Source organism: Xyrauchen texanus, chromosome 19 (assembly GCF_025860055.1).
Source record: "Xyrauchen texanus isolate HMW12.3.18 chromosome 19, RBS_HiC_50CHRs, whole genome shotgun sequence".
NCBI lineage: Eukaryota > Metazoa > Chordata > Actinopteri > Cypriniformes > Catostomidae > Xyrauchen > Xyrauchen texanus.
This window is the reverse complement of record NC_068294.1, coordinates 35,463,935-35,490,214: the sequence shown is the minus strand read 5'-3', so window position 1 is coordinate 35,490,214 and position 26,280 is coordinate 35,463,935. Positions and strand designations below refer to the sequence as shown.

At 36.5% G+C, this 26,280-nt stretch overlaps 1 protein-coding gene across 1 annotated transcript in view; it reads left to right on the top strand.

The window, feature by feature from the left end:
- Positions 1 to 5,057: 5,057 nt before the first annotated feature.
- The window catches only part of atp10b (ATPase phospholipid transporting 10B), a 33,192-nt gene continuing 11,969 nt past the window's right edge, over positions 5,058 to 26,280 (top strand). The window contains exons 1-9 of the mRNA XM_052150124.1: positions 5,058 to 5,588; positions 15,282 to 15,486; positions 16,063 to 16,148; positions 17,263 to 17,369; positions 18,366 to 18,497; positions 19,045 to 19,172; positions 20,416 to 20,668; positions 20,946 to 21,163; positions 22,619 to 22,768. Coding sequence (XP_052006084.1) covers positions 5,179 to 5,588; positions 15,282 to 15,486; positions 16,063 to 16,148; positions 17,263 to 17,369; positions 18,366 to 18,497; positions 19,045 to 19,172; positions 20,416 to 20,668; positions 20,946 to 21,163; positions 22,619 to 22,768 — 1,689 coding nt within the window. The 5' untranslated portion in view covers positions 5,058 to 5,178. The remainder of the gene's footprint in view (positions 5,589 to 15,281; positions 15,487 to 16,062; positions 16,149 to 17,262; positions 17,370 to 18,365; positions 18,498 to 19,044; positions 19,173 to 20,415; positions 20,669 to 20,945; positions 21,164 to 22,618; positions 22,769 to 26,280) is intronic.

The following is a 26,280-nucleotide window of genomic DNA, read 5'->3' as shown; positions in this document are numbered from 1 at the left end:
ACAAAATTCTATCAAATTGAATTGAGTAATCTTAAACAAAACAAACCCTGAATATTAATTACTTTGATTATATATATTATAAGAATTACACAATTTAATGTACATTTGTTAAGGAATTAAAATGCATGAAAATTAGGCTAAAGTATTTGTGTAAAATAACAGTGTGATGCCCTGTTGTACCCCCCCACACCCCTTAATATCTCAATTTGTTCTTCAATGTGATTAAAGGAACAGTTCACCCAAAAATGAAAATTCTCTTGTCATTTACTCACCTTCATGCCATCTCAGATGTTCTTCAGAAAGTGAAAGTGGAGATTTAGAGTAAAAAATACTTAAATGTTAGTTTCTCACACACACCTATCTTGACCACTGGAGTGATATGGATTACTTTTATGTTGCCTTTACAGTATATGCTTTTTGGAGCTTGAATGGTCTGGTCACCATTCACTTACATGAATATCAGAGCTGAGATATTCTTCTAAAACACTTAATTTGTGTTCTGCAGAAGAAAGAAAGTCATACACATCTAGGATGGCTTGAGGGTGAGTAAATTATGAGATAATTTTCATTTTTGGATGAACTATCCCTTTAAATAAAGATTAAATGGAGACTTTTGCTTGACTTCATTTTTCTCCTGAGAAAAAAATCTCAACAAAAACTGCTCAGATTTGTCAAGATACACTCACAAATATTTTTGAGATTTACACATAATTTCATACATTTCTGTCAAATTGAAATGGGTCATTTTTAACTAAATTAAATAAAAATAAACTTTTATTTATACTTTTAATTAAATTGAGAATTGAAAAATCGAGAAGACAATCATCTGACCTATTCTACCCTCATCAATTGGGTAACACTTTAGAATACTGTATCTTACTTAATGCATAACTAATAAGGAATTACTTCAGAACTAATAGGTCATTCTTCATTAACACTTAAGTCACTACTATTAACTACTAAGGAAGATGTGTTAACTAATCAGTATGTAATAGCATTTTACAGTTGTGTTAAGTAACAATTAGCTAATCAATAACTATTGAATTCAGTCATGCCTCCTGATGAACTACTTTTAATTATCTACTAATTCAGCTTCTGGAGAAATAACTATTGAGTAACTACTAATGAACTGTTGATTAATTACAATTACAATAATATCATAACAATTAGCCATTACAATATTCAGGTTGTGGCCCTTATTATTACTATGGAAATGCAATACGCATTTCGTGGAATTACTACACCCCCAAAATGAGTCATTACAGTGAATTTAGTAGTTTTGACCTGTATGGTCAATTGCTTTGTGAGTGTGGTCTGTAACCAGAAATCAACAACGGAATGGAACCCCATCCCCACTATAAGTGACTAGCCAACTTACCTCTGGTAGGTTTATGATTTATATACAGTATAGTGTGTACATAATTATGAGGGAATTACTTACAACCTGGAACAGTATTCTAAAGTGAAAATACAGGGAACCCATGATTATTTAATACAGAATTACCAGATAATCATTCATTAATGGGGTTCCCTGTATTTTCACTTTAGAATACTGCATTTCCATAGTAATAATAACATTAGAAGTAAGGAAGAAGAAAGGGCCACAACCTGAATATTGTAATGGCTAATTGTTATGATATTATTGTAATTGTAATTAATCGACTGTTCATTAGTAGTTACTCAATAGTTATTTCTCCAGAAGCTGAATTAGTAGATAATTAAAAGTAGTTCATCAGGAGGCATGACTGAATTCAATAGTTATTGATTAGCTAATTGTTACTTAACACAACTATAAAATGCTATTACATACTGATTAGTTAACACATCTTCCTTAGTAGTTAATAGTAGTGACTTAAGTGTTAATGAAGAATGACCTATTAGTTCTGCAGTAATTCCTTATTAGTTATGCATTAAGTAAGATACAGTATTCTAAAGTGTTACCCCAGTGGTGAGATGTGAGAGTTTTTAACAAAAAAGAGAGCAGCAGAATAACCAGATGCTTTCCTCTGTTCAATGCTTCTGTGCCACTGGAGGAATTACGGTTTCACAGATCTTTGTACTATTTGTCAGGAAGAGGAGGGATGGAGAGGAGGGGAATGAAACAGAGAGAGGGATGGATGGAGGAGGGTGATGCTCTACTATAACAGCTGCACCACTGTACCAAACGAAACAAGAGGGCCAGCCATCCTGGGACGAGGCAGCCTTTCACTCCACTACTAAAACCTCTGCTTTCATCAAACTTACACAACACAAGGTGTGCTGCAGGGCCCTGTCAGCTAGTGACAGCTGCAGAATGGGCTGTGCGTGTGTGTTTGTGAGTTGTTTTTTTCAAGTCAAGTCAAGTCAAATTTTATTTCTATAGCACATTTAAAAACAACAGAGCTGCGCCAAAGTGCTGTACAATATTACAATATGCAATTTAAAAGCATTGAAATAGACAAGGCAAAAGACAGGTTTATACATATAGCACCTGATATAATTCATTCAAAAGATTCATATACAATCAATCAAGCAGTTTATTTAAAAGCACTAGAGAATAAATATGTTTTAAGAGCCGATTTAAAACTTGTTAGTGTCGGAGCAGACCTCACAGCAAAGGACAGACTGTTCCAGAGCTTAGGAGCAGCGGCAGAGAAGGCCCGACCACCCTTGGTTTTGCAGCGAAAGCGTGGAACAGTTAAAAGAAGCTGATTACACGATCTAAGATTTCTTTGGGGAGTGTACATAGTCAGTAAATCACATATGTATGTTGGTGCAGCACCGGATAGCGCTTTGTACACCAAAACTGCAATTTTAAAATCAATTCTGAACTTAACTGGGAGCCAGTGTAAAATTTCTAAGACAGGAGAGATGTGATCTCTCTTTTTTGTACCAGTCAGAAGTGTCGCTGCAGCATTTTGAACAACTTGCAGACGAGTGATTGTAGATTGAGGCAGACCACAGTACAGGGAATTACAGTAGTCCAGTCGTGATGTAATGAAGGCATGGATTACAGTCTCTAAATCTTTTGGGGACAAGAACTGTTTTACTTTTGCAATAGATCTCAATTGAAAGAAACTGCCTTTTACCACTGAGCTGACTTGTTTTTCAAATTAAGTACTGAATCTAATGTAAATCCTGTGGTTTATGAGGACATTTTTAGGTTACAACTTGTCATTACAAGAATATTATGTTATTAATCTGGTTTATGAGGACACCCCTTGAGTCCCTGTAATTAAAATGGCTTAAAAACAATGTTTTTTTTTTAATTGTAGAAATGCAGAACGTTTTTTTTTGTGAGTGTTAGGTTTAGGGGTATAGGGGATAAAATCAATAGTTCATACAGTATAAAAATCATTATGTCTATGGACAGTCCTCATAAGGATAGCCGCACCAACGTGTGTGTGTGTGTGTGTGTGTGTGTGTGTGTGTGTGTGTGTGTGTGTGTGTTTGTGTTGCTATATACTGGGGCAAAAGCCCTGAGACAGATACATGAGCTTGTTATTTTTAATCACCGTACAGTATATTAGATATATTAGTCTTTTCTGGCTTAAATGGCTTAAGGTCCTTGTATGTTAAAGGGATAATTCACCCAGAATTTTAAATTCTCTCATCATTTACTCACCCTCATGCCATACCAGCTGTGTATGACTTTCTTCTGCTGAACAAAGAATTTTAGAAGTATATCTTAGCTCTGTTGGTCCATACAATGCAAGTTAATGGTGACCAGATCACTATAATCTCTAAAAAGGAGATAAAATCAACATAAACGTAATCCATCAAACACCAGTGTTTTAATCAATATTCCCTATCTGTCACTCACTCCATGTTGTGTCGAGGTAGTGACACTAGGGGTCGCCCTTGGGAGCCCCAAACACCACTGATCTTTGAGAAAAGGCCAATGGGCACCACCCCGACCCCTCACGCCCAGCTGTGGCACAATTGCACCCACGCCAGGAAGGTTGCGACAGGCTGCGAGGACAATTTTCCTCTTCCCCCGTCCCGGACCGCTCATATGGCGGGTATACGGATCCAGGTAACCGCGTAGCAATGCAATTGCATCCACCCAGAACACCCCAGCAACCGTACAGCATTGCCTTGGCAATAACCCAGGTGAGGCTGTGGCTCAGGTGGTAGAGAGAGGTGTCCACTAACTGCAGGGTTGGTGGTTTGAATCCCAGCCCACATGCCGAAGTGTTCATGGGCAAGTCATTGGACCACAAGTTGCTCCCAATGGCATTCTAGTGCCTTGCATGGCATCTCTGTCATCATGTTTGTATGAATGATACCCAGTGTAAAGCGCTTTGAATACTTTTAAGATTAAAAAGGCGCTATATAAGTGCAGACCATTTATCATTTGTCACAGTATTACTGTATGGGGCTGAGATAATAGACATGTGTGGACTTCAAATGATTTCCTTTTGTAATTGTGTCTGAATAAAGGTACAAAGACACATTGTTATGGGGAGGCTGTGGCTCAGGTGGTAGAGCAGGTTGTTCACTAATCGCAGGGTTGGTGGTTCCACACGATTCCACAGCAAAAGGCGCTATATAAGTGCAGACCATTTTCACATGTAATTCAGAGTTGTGGGAATTGTTGACATCAGCCTAAAAACAAGTTTGTCTACATTTCATGGACACATGCACATTCCTACCGCCTTCTCAAAACATACTTCTAAGCATGGTACTGTCTAATGAAACCTCAATATATGCATTGTGTCTTTAACAAACCCAACAGGCCACACTTTAATTTACATGGATGGCCCAAAGCCATTGTCATTTAGTTGAACTTGAATATATCTTGAATAGAGCTTTTGTTTAAGTAATTGGCTTACTAGGGTGTTGTCATATGCTTTGATTCTTTATTTGTGAGTCTGCAGAAAACCTGAGCTTTGATTTAGATGCGGTTCCTGTGGCATGCAGTGCTCTAACAGCATACCTGAGACAGCAGGTGTGGTCTGGGGAGTTTGACAGGTGTAGTCTCAACCCACTTTCATTCTCTCTCCTTCTCTTGCTCGCCCTCTCTTCCTTTCTCTTTACCCTTCTCTTTTAGTCTCACTTGCACAGGTGATGTGAGAGGTGTGCGTGGTGGCTTCTTATACATTTTGGTGTTCTGTACACCAAAGCTGCATTATTTATATTAAAGCACCAAATTTAATTGTCATGCAGGGGGGATTTATTATTAAGAGCTGAGACACCATGACCTGGACAAATCCTCTGACACTACTTCGCCATGGCTGGGAGAGACACAAGGACAGAGACAGACCCATTAGGACTGTGGTCTCCAACTTGCCATTTGAAGATCTGAAGAAACGAGACCAGCCCAACCGCCGGTATGAGGGCAATGTCATCAAAACCAACAAATACAGACTTTGGACTTTCATTCCCATTAACTTATTTGAGCAGTTCCACCGCATGGCCAACGTTTATTTTGTGGGCCTTGCCATCTTGAATTTTGTCCCAGTGGTGAACGCATTCCAGCCGGAAGTGGCCCTAATTCCAATTTGTGTCATCCTGGCACTAACCGCAATCAAGGATGGGTGGGAGGACTTCCGGAGGTACCAGACCGACCAGCAGCTCAACAATATGCCCTGCTTCATATTCAGCAGGTAAACAGCTCACTTTCAAGGGCCATTGGTCATATCAGTGGCTTTAGGTTTAACCTCTTGAGACCTGAGCATGACTGCTGTGTGAATTTTGCTTTTTGATTTGACACTAGTAATAGTATAAAGCATCTAATAAACATGCAAAAAAATATTTTCAAACATATGTGAACAGTGGGACTAAGTTGTGAAATTGTAAATAATACCAAGCTATAAAAAGTCTGATTTTTTCATTTTTTCAGTCATGTTTTGGTTTGGACCAAAACACTTAGGAGTGAATGATCCGTTGCTCCATTTCTTCCTATTTAGTGAAAGACTTAACTTCCAGTGTGCTGTGTGTCTGCACTGGTCTCAGAACAGTTCAAAATGCAACTTATTTTTCTCCTATCTCCATATAAATTGATTGATTCCCAATGTGATAATGCGCCATAAACACTGGATTTGTAAGGAAAACCTTTTTTTAGTAGCATGCAACATTAGTGTACATTATGTTTAGCAGGGTGGTGTTTCACGATTCATCACTTAAATTTTAAAAATGGCATATCAGATGAAACTAGAGACTTAATTAAGTTTCTTACCAGATGCAGTTTTGTTGATGTTTGTCGCAAAGACAAACTAGGGAAGTTGTTTTGTCACATGAATCCGTACATCGGTTTAAATTCATTTAAATGACGCATTTCATAGAGCGAAGCCAAAATGCAATGTCCACGTATGTGTACACAGGGTTGCACAAGGTTAAAATTCATATATCCAATAAAACATGTACCGTTGGTCTTTTGGATGCAAGTGTTTTTATGGGAGAGATACAGTGCTACCCAAAAGCATTTGGACAATTGAGTAATGTTTAAAATGAATGAATTTCATTGCATTAGATAACAAAATATCAAACCAAGTAGCATCTGGAAACAATTGATGCTAGACCTTTTCTCAGAACTAACTAAGACTTTTCCTTACCATTTTGCCATTACTTTAAACCAACTGGTCTCAAGTAAATTTTTTGTGGATGTACGAAGTCAGTTCCCCTCAAGTTCACACATGTGTCCCAAGCATGTGTAACCACATTCATCACATATGACCATGTTTCACAAAGTTTGACAGCCAGAATGTGTCCAAATACTTTTGTATTCATTTTGAACAACAAATATTGTTTAATATAAATTAAATTAAACAAGCACCTTTATGTGAAAGGTTTGCCTGAAAAGTGTACTTGTGCTCTCTTTAAAATAACTGCAATTTGGTTTGATCTAATGCAATGACATTTTTAAGTGTCCAAATACTTTTAATACAGGTCCAAATAAAGGTGCATCACCTGCTAGGTGTATTAGTCTGAACATTTTGTATAGGTTTTTAAAAACCTGGATTTGTAAAGTTATTGGTGTCAATAAAATGACTAAGTTAAATGTCTCCCTCCCTCTTTGCATTCTTTCTTGTCTCTCTACCTCTCTCTGTCTCTCTCTCTCTCTGTCTCTCTCTCTCCTCAATCTCTCTATGAGCATCTATGTCGTGGTGCAGGCTCTCTTGAATTTGTCACTTCATCTGTGTTCTGAAACCCCATGGGAATTTTTGACCTAGAAATAAAATTTGTGTGGGAGATTTTCTTTCTCCAATCTTTTGAAGAGCTGCACAATGTCTTGCATCCAACGCATTGTGTGCATTTTGACAAGATCCTCATCATTGTGTCGCATTAGAAGAGTAGACAGATATGCATCGTTTAGATCTGTTTTAGAATGATTGAATAGCTGATGGAAAAAAAATTGTAATTCACCACACTTGAGAGGTAAATAAAGAGAGACAGAGAGAGAGAGAGAGAGAGAGAGAGAGAGAGAGAGAGTAGGGGTTAGAGAGAGAGAGAGAGAGATTTCTCAACCGTCACAGGTACACTCTGAGATCTATTTTTACTTCCAAAAGAGATTCCAAATCCATCACTTATTGCCATGGTTACTTGGTCTCTTTCATTTTATTTTGAGCTAAGCCACTGCTCCATTTTGTGATTCCCAGAGTGCTTCCATACGGGGGAGCCCAGGTGGCTCTGCAGCACTGCCTGCACGGGAACACGCTCGGGTCAGTTCAGAACTACCAGGGCTCGACTACTGCTGTCCTGACATGCCTGTCAAACCCCCAGGGGATGTTACTAAAACAACCACTACAAGTGTTTGTACTATTACACTATTATTTAAAGCTTAGTGAGTAATTTCTGTGCCACTTGCATCACCAAGAGAAATGGCAAAAATAATGACATTTTAAAGATATTTTGAAGAATGAATGAATGAGGTGCTTTTGTCCATACAAAGTAAGTTAATGTGGTCCAAAAACTTTCAAGCTCCAAAAAGGACGTAAAGGCAGCATAAAAGTAATCCATAGTATTCTGAAGTGATACATTTGCTTTGGGTGAGGAACAGATCAAAATTGAAGTGCTTATTCAATATATATAGTAAGCTATGAGATACACTTCAGCTGTCTCAGTTTTGGACAGCAGAGGTACATAATTCATTCATTTTCAGAATGGTAACTTATGAGATGTAGCAAACCTTAGCCTTAACTTAGTTTAAGTATGCATGAAATCGAAATTGCCCCTGTTTATTTTGTTAATACATGTACCTGTTCTTATTGGGCATGATTCCTCACTGGATGCATTTCCTAAGAATAAAAATGCTTGTAAAAACCTTTTCTCGTTGAATGTTGTGCTTCGTTCAGAAGTAAATTAAGAAGCAAATGCCTTTTTATGTTGACTTAAAATTATTTTGTTTTAGCGCATGATCTCCAGAGAGTAAATATACAGACATCATGTCCGCTGTGGTTATGGAAAATAACATATGACAACCACAAGCATTGCTTTTATTTAGGTCCTTTAAAAGAGCTGTTTTCTTTATAGCACTGTTTTTCATGCTTTCTTTTCATACCCATGAAAAAGCCAATTGAATTTCAAATGATTCTCAGCATTTAGACAATCCCTCTTTCCATTGGCTCCTCAAGGAACTCTGCTGTCTGAAAGCAACAAAATTATTACCCTAATGTAATACTTCACAAGCTTTTACAATGAACACTGTTGCAAATGCGTACAACGTATATATTTCCCTTCCATACTCGATTTGAATGAAGTATGGTGATTTCCTCCAACTGTTATGATTGATTAGTTCCTATTCAGCCCCAAAGGAAGAAAGAGTTTCATAATGTTCACACACACATAGTCGAAATCCCTTTCATTAAAAGAGCTCAGGGCAGAACATTCCGTGTTGGCTGTTTAATTCACTCCAAGTGAGAATTTTCTCTGTTGTAGAATATTTTAGATAATAGGTAGTTCGTTCTCCTGTTTACACGATTATACAAGAAACTAGATTTTTACATTTTCTGAAGAAAATATGAGTGGTGCTTGTCCATGCAAAAGCCGCTTCCATGATGCTTGTTGCTAGGGCGTTCTGGGTGGTTGCTAAGGAGTTGCTTATTGGTCCAAGCCAAAAGAGCCTTCCCCAGGTTTTTAGGATATTTTCACATGGTTCGGGTCCCTCCGCCAGTGTCAGTTAATGGGATTTTTACACCTGGTTTACAGTCCACCAGGTGAAAATCATAAGTCTGATCACATAGAATGATAATAGGACACCCCTCCTGAAATATCTGCATGATACAAGGATAATTAAAGTTATGCTCTGAATATTAAAGCCACATTTTTTCTTTATCAAAATGGGTTTCTTCAAAATCAAAATGTGCATGTGATTACGTTTGAGATACCATTGCCAGGTTGCACAATCAGCAATCTGAAGTGGCACGCAAGTCTACTACTTTTAATTCATGGTATTAGTAACAAAAACATGAGTAGGATGCACAGTATCTAGCTTCCGGTGGTGAGTCACACTGGCCTTGCATAATGTTTAGCACAGTACCTTTCCCCACATATGTTTTTTTGTCATGCTTCTCAAAGAGCAAACATGACAAACATCTTGTATGCAATGTCACTTAAATCTTCTTCTTGTCTTTCACCTGCATCTTGAAATGATGCATCTTAGGAATGTTGGTCTATCCCCTGCCATTCAGCTGAGAGGAATGTTGCTGTGTTAGTGTGGATTAAAATAAAGAAGACACTTTGAAAGCCTCACGATAGCCTTTGAATCCACCTTCTTCACAGCCACTCCTTACAAGTGCCATGAACTTCAAATATTGAAATCTCTTACTTATGATCAGGGTTTGGAGGGTTACTTTTCAAATGTATTCCACTCCAGATTACAGAATTTGAAAAGTATTGAGTCAGTAACGTAATCTAAATTATTTAGATGACATTAGCAATGACATATTTTTTCACTTGTTTTAACTATAAACAAGTTAATAACCACTGTAAAAATCTGCCAGTTCAGTAAGACTCACTTATATTAAAAATACAATCTCTGAAATAATCCTATATATTTGAATAAGTGTTGCTTCTAAAACAAGATCAAGTAAATTCTTTTGGGTCTTGGATTAAATGGATTTTCTTGATAGAAAAACTATAATCGTGCCCGGTATCAGGTGCATGTGAAAGGGCTAGATATAGCATTTTAGCTTAGCCTAAAGCTACAAAAGGTTAACAATTTCTGCTGCTTAATCTAGCTTGAAAATAACCCCACAGAATGTACACAACAACTTCTTTTCCTGATTGAATGTTGATTTTGTCTGTTAAACTCCCAAAGGCAAAGCTCCGCAGTGATGTCATAGCCTACATTTTTTCTTCATTCTTTGCTCAGAACCAAAAAGAAGTTCGAAAGAGCTGAGCACCGACATAGTGTTTGTGAACATTCAGACATCGGCCATGGGGGAGGCATTTAGAGGTACATTTAAAGGTGTAAAAGAAAGTATTTTGAATCTAATACAAATTCTGCAAATAACTCTTCAAGGTCCGCTAGCTGTCCATTCTGTGTGTGCGCTGAAAAACAAATCAGGTGTTTGTACGCAGCCCTAGCTCTGTAAATGGGAAAATAAACAAAGTGGATGGGACCGATCCACGCAACACTATTGTGTGTGTATGAATTTGGGGGGAGCGGAGCTTCTGAAGGAGCACTGAAGGGAGGGGAAACAGTCTTTCTCAAGAATCACTTGCTCCACCTTTAAATATGAGGGCACTCAAGATTACATGTAAAACTTAAACTAATTAAAATGCATTCACAATTATGTCATACCTCATTCTATGTGTAAAATTCATACAAGATCAGTAAAAGTAGATGTTTTAACCTCTTGATGATGATTTACAGTAATATACTGTATGTGCAGTAGATAATGAGTAATTTGTTATGTTTACATTCTGCATTCGTGGCACTGATGTTCTAACACACTATACGTAGCCATAATATTAGACTTTGTTATTGTAACTTATGATGATGGAAAAAAATACTGCAAATTTAGTTGAATGGTTAATGGAGAAAAGAATGATAATAATAGGAGACCTGGGAAGCTCAGCGAATTTTGATACTGACTACCACCCCTGGAGTCACGAGTTCGAATCCAGGGCGTGCTGAGTGACTCCAGCCAGGTCTCCTAAGCAACCAAATTGGCCCAGTTGCTAGGGAGGATAGAGTCACATGGGGTAATCTCCTCGTGGTCGCTATAATGTGGTTCTCGTTCTCGGTGGGGCGTGTAATGTGTTGTGTGTGGATGCCGCAGAGAATAGCATGAAGCTTCAACATACGCTATGTTTCCGCGGTAACGCGCTCAACAAGCCACGTGATAAGATGCCCGAATTGACTGTCTCAGACACAGAGGCAACTGAGATTTGTCCTCCACCACCCGGACTGAGGTGAGTCACTACGCCACCACCACGAGCACATTGGGAATTGGGCATTCCAAATTGGGGAGAAAAGGGGAGAAAATAAGAAAATAAAAGAATGATATAAGAGAGGCATATCTCACTTTGGACAGATGTGTGAATGGATTTCGGCTGCAGACGGCACATGAGTGAAGCAGCATGTCAAACAACAGTGTGAATGGGCACTTACCTGTAAGAGTAATTAAGTAGATTTGATTCAATTGCATGATATGTTCTTGGAAAATGTCTCTACTCGAAGGATTGTACAGATGTAGGTACATTTGCATCAGCTCCCAAATAATTCTGCACGATGGTGTGTTCATTTTAAATGATCGTAACTGACTGAAAAGTGTAACCTGATATAGTTGGGGGAGCTCCAGGTCACACAATGTCATGGACAAATGGAAATAAAGGTGTTTAGCAGCCGTTTCGAAGTTTTCCTATATGTTTGCAGTGACAAGCTGTTAAGAACCACCTAAACAAACTTAAAAACACATTTGTTTTGGCCGGATTTTGTTGGAAATCACATCTCGCCCATTCGTTAGTTGATTTTGAATGAAGTACTGTATGCTGGGGACTTAAACACATAATAGGAAAGTGTTTCACCGCATCATAAATGCTTCTCAGATTACATCACGCTGATAGACTAAATGTTATATGAAACAAATGACAATAAAATGCAAAGTAATCTATTTAGTAATCAAAACACTTTTTGAATGTAATTGTATTCTGATTACTAACAATTTGGTATTTAATTGTAACTGTATTGAATATATTTACGAATATCTAGTTTATAATATAAGTAATCCAGTTACATGTATTCCATTAATCCCCAACCCAACAGTTTAAGACATTGTTGAGATCTCCTTTGAGAAGCAGGAGAATTAGCAAAAGTCCCCATTTAATCTCATGACAATTTATTGCTATTGAGAATTTCTTGTAGCTCAAGTGGTAGAGAGTGGCAATGCTAACAACACCAAGGTAATGGGTTTGATTCCCCAGGGAACCCACACACTATAATGCACAGCAAGTCACTTTGGATAAATGTATGCTATTGCATTAATATAAATGTTGTTTTTATATTAAATAGATTTGGTATATTTATTTGCTATATGTATACATACTGTAACCAGGGACGGATTACCAACCGGGCCAATGTGGCCAGTGCTCAGGGGCCCTTGACTACCAGGGGGCCCTTGACTGGGCTTTAAGGCTGCACAATCTAGTTTGGTCATCCCCCCACAGCTCTGGCATGGTTGATCGTGTGTCATCCCGTATGTCCGGGGGAGGGATATGCAAATTCTGTCTGCCAAATTCTCATTGGCCTTTTCTCAAATTCAGAGGTAATTGAGGCCTTCAAGAAAGTCCCCTAGTGTTGCTTCATTCGACACAACGTCTCGTTCCCTCCATCACGGAATGGAACCTAAACGGTTTGTGCATTGTTTTGCGTATTGTTTTATGTAAATTGAATTATCTAATTGCCAATGTCAGAAGTGTTGTTGGACATAATTTATTTCTAATAAATTCCAACTCTGTTGGAAGTTGAGTCAACAACATAAACATTGCTAAACATTTTAAAGCAACTACAATAAAAATAAAGAACCCCTAAATAATTTGTTGTGTCCCATGTGTCCATATGTTTAGTAACGAAATGTACGAATAATCGATTAATCGAGTACTTGTTTAGCTTTAAATATTCGATAAGCAAAAACACTACTTGAAAATTGCAATTTGACTAAACAGACTAAACTTCAGTCGTTCTAAATTTCAAGTAATCGATTAATAGTTTTTTATGCGTTAGAGTACTTGACTACAAAATTACTCAAAATGCCCATCACTAGTTTTAGCCGATTTTTTGCCAATAAGAATTCTTTCATTTTGAGATTATTTTCATGCTAATTACACTGGAGGCCAAAAGTTTTGAATAATGTATAATTTACCTGCTCAACACCAGTTTCATGTACAACAGTAAAGAGAAGACCTTATGGGAAGTATTGCAAAGAAAAAGCCTCTTTTGTAACAGAAGATCAAAAAGAAAATGTTAGAGTGGGCAAAGAAACACAGACATTGGACAACAGATAATTAGAAAAGAGTGTTTTGGATCTTAACCCCATTGAGCTTTTGTGGGATCAACTAGACTGTAAGGTGTGTGAGAAGTGACCGACAAGACAGTCACATCTATGACAAGTGCTACAGGAAGTGTGGGGTGAAATACCGAGTATCTGGACAAACTGACAGCTAGAATGGCAAAGCTCTCATTGCTGCATGTGGAGGATTTTTTTATGAGAACTATTTGAAGTAGTTTAAGAAGTTTTCATTATACATTGTGATAAATTGAATGCCACTTTAGTGAATAAAAATACAAATTTCTTTCCATAAGAGCAAAATCTCTAAATTTGTCCAAACTTTTGGCTGCCAGTGTAAATATTTAAGTAATTTTGCATGCAAATCTCCTTCTCGTTACTATAATGCGAGAAAATATATATTATATTTTAAATTCAAATGGATTTATAGCATTAATTATGGTAGTATTTGTTGTTTTGCCTTTAACATATGCTGATTAAAGAAAAACATTGCATTACAGTAATTCTTTTCTAATGAGAATCACCTTTGAGAATAATGGAAATGAAAATAAATAAATAAATAAGAAAAACGTCCGGATGCACAGTAATGGGAATTTTGGGGGAAAAGTGAGTAACTGTCATGAAAATAATGTCACAATACAAAAATATTTAATGGATCTAAAAATGGGCTTTATTGATGTAAATATAATTTATAATTTTTTTATTTTGTTTTTGGGGTGAAGTGTGACTTGGACATTTATTTGTGAGATTCAAAAATAGCCTCTTTTTTTTTCTTCTTTAAATCTGGCTTGCAAGAGCATTAAACATTTTGTCAAAATGCTTTTGTCCAACTTGACAGATATTTTTAAGAGAATATCTGAGCTCCACCTAAAAGTTATGTTTAAAATCGACTCCTCTGTTGTACGTAAGGTTTGTGTGTTAGGTGTGGTGATGACGCTGTCAGCATAGAACCAACCCAACCCTGCCATGCATGTGAAACAGCATACCTGGCATGTTAACTACAGCTATAGGCATCTTTTCCTGTTTGTTCTTTGTGAACAACTGACATTAACACATACCAAAACCTAAATATGCAAAGTCACATTTTATGTAGCAACATCCTTCCAGACCTCTTACGACACAAAATGTTCACATTTGAGATTGTACATGGTTAAAACCTGTAGATCTGTATGCCAGGCAAAATTATCTACTGATTTATGACAGTGACAGAGTTAATAGTGTTTACACAATAATTGCCCTTACAAAAGTTGAACAATGCAAACATTATTCAAGATTCTACATGATTTAGGAAACTAAATAAACAAAGGCAAATTTGTAACTTTGAACATGATAAGTCAGTTCACATTTCATTGCTTCCATTATAAGACACAAGGTGCTCTTTGGAACATTTGTGGAGAACATGGGTCATCGTGTTTTGCACAAATTTGTAGAGTACATGTCAGATTAAGTGCACGCTGTCGTTAAAGATAAATGGGGACATCACAAATACTAAGTAATTCTGAAATGTAATGCAACTTTTCTCTAAAATCTTTATGCTGATAATATTATTTGTAATGAAAAACAAATTGATTAAATGAAAGAAATTGCAAAGCAGAAGCATTTTCACTGGTAACCTCATACTTCTGGACCCCATTTGCTCTGAGAATTTTAGTCAGAGACAAATGTGTCCTGGATCTCGTCTCATCTTACCACTTAATCATTCATTTCTCATCCATATACATGTCTAAATGTATTTTTGCCAATAATGAACGTGTCCAAATGTGTCTGTGCATTTATGTGTACTAGACAGATCAGACACAACGCATCGGATGAGGTCTATATGGGGCATTAATTATCGCCTTCTTCCAGAAAACAGATGTGCTTCGTGAAGAGGAGATGGAAAGATGTCCGGGTGGGTGATTTTGTGCAAGTGCTCTCTAACGAGATCATCCCCGCTGACATTCTGCTCCTGCACACGTCCGATCCTAATGGAGTGTGCCACATTGAAACAGCCAATCTGGATGGAGAGACCAACCTCAAGCAGAGGAAAGTGGTGCCAGGCTTTTCCACTCTGGTAAGGACGCTACCATTCTGTGCTGAAGACAAAAACATTATAACCGTGATGAAAAACTTCAATCATAACAATTTAATATTTAATTTGAGATTTTACTTTTAAAAACAGTGGTACTGATGTATTATTATTTTGTATTTAAATTTACAATACGTTTTTTTCTTCTCCATTTTAGAGTCTTTACTCACTCAGGTTTTGCACTTCATAAAAAAATGTCTCTACGTGTTGATTTATGATTGTGCTAGAGCAGATATCCTGTAACGTGTCATTAAGAGCAGGAAAGTCAGAGTAGTTTTTGTAATAGAAATCTAACAACTCCTAAACTTTTGCATACCTTTCATACAATCCTAAGTGACACCTAAAATGCCCCGGTACAGGTAAGACTGTTGATGATGTTTGTTTTTCCTATTATGTCATGGCTGATCACATGTAGTTTTACTGTTTAATAGCAGTTCTTGTTGAACAACCCTTGTAAGTTGTTACAAATCACTCCATAATTTCAACAGTGAGGATGTAAAACCAGACAAAAAAATTAATAAAACATTATTTATGCACTGTCATGTTGTTTTTGTGTTTCAGGGTGAACCATTTCAGCCTCAGATCTTTGATAGTACTGTAGTATGTGAAAACCCCAACAACAACCTTAACCTGTTTAAAGGTTATGTGTGAGTATCCTAAACACTCAATTTCATGCACGACCAACCACAGTACATCTCTACTATACCATACTATACTATACTGCAGCCAGTGCTGAGTAGATTTCTTTTGAATTGTAATCTTGTAAATATTACAAATTACATGACTAAAATTATAGTCAGTAATGTAATCTCTTGGATTACATTTTAAAGTAGACTAATCTGATTGCTTTTGGAGCACTTTTGACCTAAATCTTATTTATTTGTCGTCACATGCATTTGAGTAAACATGTACCATTTTGAAATAATGTTGCTTTCCGGTAAATGCATTCAAAGAAAATGTACTTAATGATTCAAAATATGAGAACTGATCTCATTTTGTTTGTGTGTGTTTTACTCGCTACATTGTGTTTCTGTAGTAAAATGGCCCTCCTCTGACTAATTGTATTAGTAAATAAATGTTATTAAACAAATCTCAAAAATTGTTGCAAAAGCACATTAATGTACATTTATTAAGCCGAGTACATAAACAATTAGCAAAACTAAAACTAACTTCACCACACTAATGCATTCGGTTCTGTTCTCCATGTTCAGTGTAATTATGGCTGGAGGCTAGTATCAGGTCTGTAAATGCAATTCCACCCCAATCTGAAAACACTCCAAGAGTTACCAAAAAGTATAACAGCTGTAGGCTGATTTAGAATGAAGAATTATAGGGATTAATAAATGAATATGTAATCATGTAATCCATAAAAATGAACTCTAATCTGATTACAAATATTTCAAAATGTAATTTAATCTAATTACAAATATTTCGTTTTTGTAATCTGATTACGTAATACAGATTATATGTAATCTGTTACTACCCAGCACTGACTGCAGCAGTAATAAGAGTGGTATGGTAGGCTATTCCAAACATATACAAAATCTTCCCACACATCCATAGCATGCAGAAGGGTAAAAAAATATGTATGATTTAGCCCCATTGTTAACTAGGTTATCACACTATTGAGAGATGTCTCTGATGTCCACAAGTATTATAAAGCTCCTCCATTTCAAGATAAGACTGTTACTTACGTGGCACATGCAGAGGTACTGGAATTAGTCTAGGTGACTAAGGAAGATGCTGTGCTTGATGTCACAGGGAGAGGCCTAATATGACGAGAACGGGATTTGGCATTGATAGTCTTCTGCTGCGTGGGTGCACTGTGAGAAATACTGACGATGCAGCTGGAATAGTGGTGTATGCAGGTACATACAGTGCATTTTATGGTCAAAATTTATATAACAGTTTATATTACTGGGTTTTCTCAGGAAAGGAGGATTAGGGTTAAGAAATAAAATGTGCAATTCAAATGTAATTATTTAATCTCATATGTAATTTGTTATTATTAAATTATACTTTTATTCATTATTTAATTATTTATTTAATAATAATAATTAATTAATTTTATTTAATAATAATAATTACACTTCTTATATAATTATTTCATTATTTAACACTTTTACTGTTGGGATTAAGTTTTATTCCTATACTTCGAGTATAAAACTTCAGTGCATCAGCACTCTTTCTGCTATGGGCATGAATTCTGTGCCGCTTGTTGAAGAGAGGTGTGTTTTAACTTTTATAAGCACATTAGATTTGTTTATGATTTTACCATATCATGGCAATTACATGATTATAATATTTTATGTATAAATATGTCATTATTATAATATGATTATGGTTATTATTATTAATATTATAATTATTATTACATACTATGCATATTTTCTATTCACTGTAATCCTTTTGAAGTTTTCACATATTTCATACGTGAGCCTTTTTTGTTTTTATAAATCACAGCATTTGGCAAGTGCTGGTGTACATTTTCATAAATCACCCTCACTCTCATTTGTAATTATAAAGCATTTAATATAACACATATAATGTATTTTTATCTGGTTATAAATCTTTAACACCCCATTTCCATTGCCAGAGACGCAACAAACTAGAACGCATCCCCATTATTATCAATGAAGCTGTCTACAATGCAAGCAAGATTATTTGATTATAATGGAGGCATTTTAGTTTGTTCCATTTCATCACTCACTGGCAGTGTACTTTTGTCATGAAGATGGCAGTTCAGACTCTCTTGAGCCCACTGTTTTTTATCATGATAAATTATACACATGACACTGCTTGTAAAAGGCCATTGCTATTTTACAGATGTTGCTGTTTTCAGATTGTAATATATTCATTTGCAGGACACGGGACCAAATCCATGTTAAACAACAATGGCCCCAGGTATAAACGAAGCAAGATCGAGAGGAAAATGAACACAGATGTACTCTTCTGCGTGGTTCTTCTATTTTTCATGTGTCTCATCGGTGCCCTGGGTACAGTATGGGAAACATTCCTCACGCAGGTTCAAAATACACTATACACTGAGAACACACTGAGCAGAAAGTATATTACCACTGATTCTTGAGTGCTAAATAAACTTTTGTACCGTGTCTGAAAAATCATTGTAACATCAAACTACAAGCTCCAAAATGACACTTTAATTCCACACTCAAAGCTTCTGTCTATATTCTCTCCGTCTGAGATCTTTTAGTGTGCAGGCTGATCTTACAGCAGTCTACAGAGATAAAGAATAAAGTGCTGTTATGACCTCACACAATTCTCTAGTTTCCTTTTCGTTCTGTAAGGCGTAAGCCAAAGAAGGACACTAGAGATACCCAGAATAGCTCACTCATACTCTAGTCTCTTATGAAGGCTATGTTTAATCTCTCTTTCTCTCCCTCTCTCTGGTTCAAGCTCAGTGAAGCTTTATTTGGATATCTGTATTAAAATTCAGTTCAGCCAAAAGCAATGTCATTTATGAATTAAACTGCAGAAATAATGAAATATGACCATCTCGCTCTCTCTCTGTGTGTTTCTCAGGTCATGCTATCTGGTTGGAAACTTTTACCACCATTCCCCCCTACATCGTCCCTTACAGTAATGGAAATTACACTCCTTCAGCACTAGCAGGATTTTACATGTTTTTCACCATGATCATCTTACTGCAGGTACATATTCTGTGAGAAATATGTCACATAGTGAACATGTTACAATATACGTTTTATTGACAGCATCTGATTATTAAAAAATAGTCTAAATAATTTAAAAATAGTCCCATGTACTGTACACTAATGCACGTACAATTGAAGTCTATGAAACAAGGAATTCCAGAGAGTTAAAAAAAAAAAAACGTTTTTTTATTTCAAAATGTGTGTTATGTACTATGTAAAGCTGTAATACTTTACAATAAGGATACATTCATCAACCTTAGTTAATGCATAGGTGTCATAAAATAACAATGAACAATAATTCTTTTTTACAGCATTTATTGTAAATGTTACTGTATATAAATACTTTTTTATTGTTTGATCACATTAGTTTATAGTGCATTAATTAATGTTAATATATACATATTCTGATTTAAAAAATGTATTAAAATATATTTAATAAATGCTGTAAAAGTATTGTTTGTTGTTCTTATTAACAAATGTTTACAAATTGATCCTTATTGTAATATGTTACCTCTAAATTGTCCTTTTAGCTGTAAATCTATGTTCTAGGTAGATTAACTTTTTTGGTATTCTTGCACATATAGTGTGAAAGATAGAGAGTTTGTATGCTTTGCATGGCTGTTAGAGTGAAACATGGGATAACTTTGCACAGACAAGTTAAAGTCTTGTGACTTTACAGTACTTTTAATAAAATAAATTGAATAAGTATTTGGATAATTATCCATGGTCCAATGCCTTGCCATATAGACTTCAGTTGTAATTGTTTAAATGAATAAACACAATTCCTATATATATCTATTTTTTTTAATAATTCACAATTTAACTGGTTCATATAGTCACAGAGCACATTAAGGTAAACAGATTTGGTGTGCAGTCCATATTGGAGGGGCTCGAGCACGTGATTGGGATTGAAAAAAAAAAACCCTTGTCCCAGACTATCTGACTAAAGCAAGAAATAGAAAGACAATTTGAAAAATAATTGGTATAGGTGTTATAAAGAATGCTGGAAGAATCGTCACCGGTGTTAAGGAAGGAGCTGTTCAAATGTCCTTGGGACATGATTGCCAGACCTAGATGTAAAAGCTCCTCCGAACTTATGTTTGAAACATCATTTTGAGAGAAAACATTCCACTGAACATTTCATTATACGTATCCATTCCAAAATTCCATTATATGTTTATGAGAGTATTGATTGAGATTGCTCAGTTTAACCTATTGTAACGCTCAACTTTCTCTCCAGGTAATGATTCCTGTGTCGTTGTATGTGTCCATTGAGCTGGTCAAGATGGGGCAGGTCTTCTTCATCACACAGGATATTGAACTTTACGACGAAGAGCTGGACAGTCGAGTCAAGTGTCGTGCTCTGAACATCACAGAGGACCTGGGACAGATCCAATATGTCTTCTCAGATAAGACGGGGACTCTCACAGAAAACAAGATGGTCTTCCGTCGCTGCACCATCATGGGAACTGAATACTGTCATGATGAGAACGGTGCGTTTCAAGAGTGTATCTCTATGTTCTGGTTTTCTAGAATATTTTTATATAAATTATAAATATTGTCATATTTTTTGGTTTAATATTTTAATATCATTAATAGTGGTGCTTGCTAAGGCAAAAATCACTATATTGTTTATACTTTGGGTTAGGGATTTGAACAAATTTCTAACAATCATTATTAAACTTTAAACTTCTGTGGAACACAAACAAGATGTTAGGCAGAATGACAGTCTGAAAAATAAAGAAAGCTTTTATTTTTGGCATTCTTCAGCTGCACGCTTGGCGGTTCTCAGTGGGGCAAACGAGGAGAAGGATGAGGTCACCATCTACCAGCAGACAAATCTTCCACCACTGTTCCCTGTGGATGAATTACAGGACAGCTACACAGGAGACAAAAATCACGCCAACACTCATGCTACAGCTGTCACTGGTCGCATATCAAATGTCACAGCAGGTGCTCAAGGTGACATGGCCTTCAGCAGTGCTTTGGTGAGTTCACAGACAAGGAATTTTTGATTCATTGTGTTTCAGGGTGAAGATTAGGGGTTAAGGTAAGGAATAAGCTTAAAGGGATAGTTCACCCAAAAATGAAAATTCTCTCATCATTTACTCACACTCATGCCATCCCAGATGTGTATGACTTTCTTCTGCAGAACACAAACAAAGACTTTTAGAAGAATATTTCAGCTCTGTAGGTCCATACATTGCAAGTGATTGGTGACCAAAACTTTGAAGCTCCAAAAAGCAAATAAAGTCAGCATAAAAGTAATCCACATGACTACAGTGTTTTAATCTTCTAAAGTTATCTAATCGTTTTTGGGTGAGAACAGACCAAAATGTAGCTCCTTTTTCACTGTAAATTTTGTCATTGCAGTCTCCTTGGTGCATATGATTTCAAGCTCGATTACACTTCTTAGCACCATCTAGCACTAGGATGTGTAATCAAGCTTGAAATCATGATCGTGCCTAGAGACTGCAATGGCAAGATGTACAGTGAAAAGGAGTTAATTTTGGTCTGTTCTCACCCAAAACCAATTTCTTCTGTAGAAGAAAAAAATGTGGGATGACATGAGGGTGAGTAAATGATGAGAGAATTGATGAGATAAAACAAGCACAAAGGCAATAAACGAATGCTGATTTTAAAGGTGATGTTTAACTTTTAGGTCAGCAGCAAACTGCCATTCGTAACCCTTTCTACTTCCATAAGGTGATGTCAATTTATTTGTGAGTGAAACAGTGTATTCAAGGTGGGACTTGTTTTTTTCCATCAGGAATTATTTAGATTGTAAATAGTCCAATCATAGTGGGCAGTGCATACATGAATGAAGTCAGGGGGTGACAAATAAAAGGTATGAGTGATACCTGTCAGATGAGAGAGTGAGTCATTTTAGAGGTTGAGCTAGTTATTAAAATGTAATTAAAGATTACAAAGACAAATATATTTGTCTATGGAGGAGCATGCACAAATGAACTGTCCACAGTGAGACCAGGAATGTGTATTAAGTAAGTAAATAGGGCCAATTTTTATTTCATTTTGTAGTGATGGGATTGATTGGTGGACTGCCGATGTCTCGTCCCCGCATCATGCATTACATGACCCATCTTACTTGCATTCTCCTGCATACTCACGGTCTGCCCTGCAGATGGACAAGCAGTTTGGTGTTAGTTATGCACACAGCACTGTTGGCTCTGATCTGCACAGTTTCGATCAGTTGACATATGGGCCTGCTGGGATGCATTAAACATGGACAACTGATACTGTACAGACTATCTTGCTTCCTGTGGGTTTTTTTGTATGATGTGGCACCTTTTGTTGTTGTACGATCACGTAATTTTCCACCTATGGAAACAAACCACATGGTCTTGTTGTGAGTGATCTAATCAGATAGGCGGTTCGCTGTGGTATACACCACTGTGCCTAATTGTTTGTATTTCCTCAAACAGGAAACAGTAGTGGTTCCAGACAGGAAGCTTATAATGGAAGTGGACCGTCAGATGGAGAGCATCCAGAGAGGGGCCTACCTGGACTTTTTTCTGGCCCTGGCCATCTGCAACACAGTGGTGGTTTCCACAGTAACAGCCCAGAGACAGAGGGTGAGTGCACAATGTGGTTATTATAGTTTTGAATGTAATTTTTTTTTTAAATATTATTATTATTATAATTTTTCAATTTGTCTTTTCAATTTAGGCCATGTCCACATAGTTTGGGTTGAAAACAAATTTTCTCTTTTCCTAACGTTGTTTTCCAAAGTATGTGGTTATGGAGCGCGTTTTCAAAGTCAAATTTTTTGGTGGAGGAAAATGCCTTTCCAGTGTAGAGGAGAGGGGCGATAACATAGCAAAATCAATGCGTTTTCAACCGATCTTGTCTCTATGTCACTATGACTTAGTTTGAGTTTATTTTTTCAGTTTAGTTTTCAGAATATTTTGTATTTATGCATTTTGCTGTCATGGGTAGCATTTTCAAATGTTTTTGGTGGAGAAAAATTTGACTTCATATTATATTTATTTGTGTGTTGTAAGGGGGTTAAGATGGGCAAGGAGGAGTCGAGAACCAGCTTGTAAATATAAATAATAATTTAATGAAAACTTAAACCAAAACATAAACACACACACACGACGGACATGCCCGTAATTCTCTCTCTTTCGAACCGTCGTCACTGGCCGCCTTTATCCCTCGCGCGCCCCATCAGGCCGATTGGGGACCGAGCGTGCGACATTCTAGCCCGGCCCCGCCCCCCTCCGGTAAATTATGTATATATAGGATTACTTTTTAGTCTGTTACTGTACACTCACTGAGCACTTTATTAGGAACACCAGTACACCTACATATTCATGCGCTTGTCTAATCAGCCAATCGCCTGGCAGCATTTTGTAGTGCATAAAATCATTCAGATACGGGTCAGGAGCTTCAGTTAATGTTCACATCAACCATCAGAATGGGGGAAAAAATTGTATCACAGTGATTTTGACTATTGCATGATTGTTGGTGCCAAACAGGCTGGTTTGAGTATTTCTGTAACTGCTGATCTCCTGGGATTTTCACACACAACAGTCTCTAGAGTTTACTCAGAATGGTGCCAAAACCAAAAAACATCCATTGACAGTTCTGCAGACGAAAACACCTTGTTGATGAGAGAGGTCAACAGAGATTGGCTAGGTTGGTTCGAGCAGACAGAAAGGCTACAGTAACTCAGATAACCACTCTGTACAATTGAAGTGAACAGAATAGCATCTCAGAATGGACAACGTGTTGAACATTGAGACAGATGGACTACTAGAGTAGAAGATCATGTCGGGCACTTTATTAGGACCATAGTGTTCCTAATAAAGTGCTAAGTGAATATATATTTAATTGGTTCAAAACTTTGTTTTATTCATATTTTTTTCAATAATTTAAATAATTCTTTGTTTTATTTATATACATTTCTATTGAATAGTATTTCTTAAGGAAGTTTTACATTCATTACATTTGTTATCATTGTTTTAAAGAGGATTTTTGAATTATTGTGAATGTCTACAGTAAAATATCAAGACAAGAGATAATATTTTGTGCACATATATATAGCTTTTAAGGTTGCTTAATATTCCACTAATAAATTTTTGTTTGAAAAAGCATTATTTTCACTACATGTTGGCCTTCCGTCCCGATTTTTCCAGCAAAAATGCAGCTTTCTGAAAATGCTCTCCCAAGTGAATACATTTAAAATGTTGTATTGATGTTGTTGTGTGGAATGAGAAAAGGGAGATATTTATCTCCCTTTGATGTATTTGTTGCCTTGTGAGCCATTCAACACCAAACAATCAAGATGGCGGCCCATGTTGTAGCGGCGTTGTTGTTCCTGCTATTTACTTTGAGAAAAATTGTTAAAGATAAATGTTACTTTGTACAAACTTTTGTCCCGTCACATTGTGACGGGAAGTTTCCTTAGAATTGCTGTCCGGCATCAGAACACGAAAAGAATTGCATTTCAGACCGTTCATAGAAATGATGTAGGACCACGCTTGTTGTTGTTTTCCACATGCACAGTAGGGGGTTTAAGCATTTTCAGACATTTCAGTGTGGACGATTAACTTTTGGAAAACATTGTAAATGCCGGAGAGCATTTAGAAAACGATGTGGACATAGCATAGGGTTTGTTCCTTATCTGTCAATGTCATAACTTTACAAATAATAATTTGTAAAACAGAATGTAAATGGAAAAACAATGTGTAAAAGTGCGTAATCTGATTGAAGTCTTGAAGTCTGTCCCAAATGCACGCTTTTACTACTCATGCACTCACATGGACTTGCTGACTAGCGCCCCATTGGTCTGCAAAGTCCGGACTTGGAAGAGGACCACGAGTGCTTAGGATGCCATTAAAACTGTTAGTTTTAATTTATTTTTTCAGTGTTTTTAGATTCAGTGAAATTTATTTTTTTGTTTTCATATTTTACAATATTTTTATACAGCCAAATTTCATATGTTAACTGCTATAATCTAAATAGTAAAAGTAAAATGTTAAAAAAATGGCAAATGGAAAGCACTTATTCTTTATTTTAGTTTGTGTTAATGCTAAAACACTGAGTACAACGGCATTGATCTTGCAAGAGCCAAGAGGGTTGGGGACCTGCTTTTGCAGCACAAAAACTGCCCTTATGTCAAAATAATAACAATAACAGCCCACCATTAAAATTATTTCTTCTTGCACATGGAGTACCTATGGCCCCAAGACATTTTATTACTACCCCAGAATGAATTATTCTTCTTTGGCTAGTGGTTAGCAGCCCAGTATGTTTTATAATTACTACATTTGAATTCTTGAGCAAATGGCAATGGCTCACTTGGTCTAGGCAATTAGATTTTTCATCAGTCAGGCGAGCGGTCTCCCTCACATGTCAGTAATGAGTTGATTCTGAGAGGGAAGTTTAGTGTAGCTGAGTTCTTCCTCTGCTAGTCAGCAAAAAATTCCCATATTGCACTTGATAACCCGAGTGAAGCACTTTGTCCAGGGTACAAATTATATTTGGCCTCAGACCTGTAGCACTGAGACATTGGGTCAACCTTAATTAAGTTGATTACCAATGGAGCATGATTGTATCACCCTGGGTCCATCAGAACTTGAGAAGCAGTCACAATGTATTCAGATTCACAGTAAAGGAAGAAAAGGTTTATTCGAATTTCAGACCTATATGCCATAACATTGACCTACTTTCAATAATTGTGTATTAGTTCATAATTAACAAAGGTCACTAACAGAACACATAACAAGCCTGGAGAATATTTTATCACATGTGTAATAATGCAACTGGCAGAAATGGTTTATTCACATTGATTAAAAATAAATAAAACCTTCTGAACAACATGATATTTTCAATAGGTGGACCATTTGTGTTATTACTCAATTAACCAATAAAAAACAATAAAACAAGGCTCATGTATTTCCTTTTGCACATGCATTATTAAGAATCTGGATATGTTCAGAAAGCATACTACAGTTCCATACTGCTCGTTTGGAAAGCAATATGGTATTGCATGTGTATAGTGCACAGTATGCACATGTATATATGATCTACTATATTTGACATACATGTATTTGAACAGCAGAATACATTGCGCTGGGTA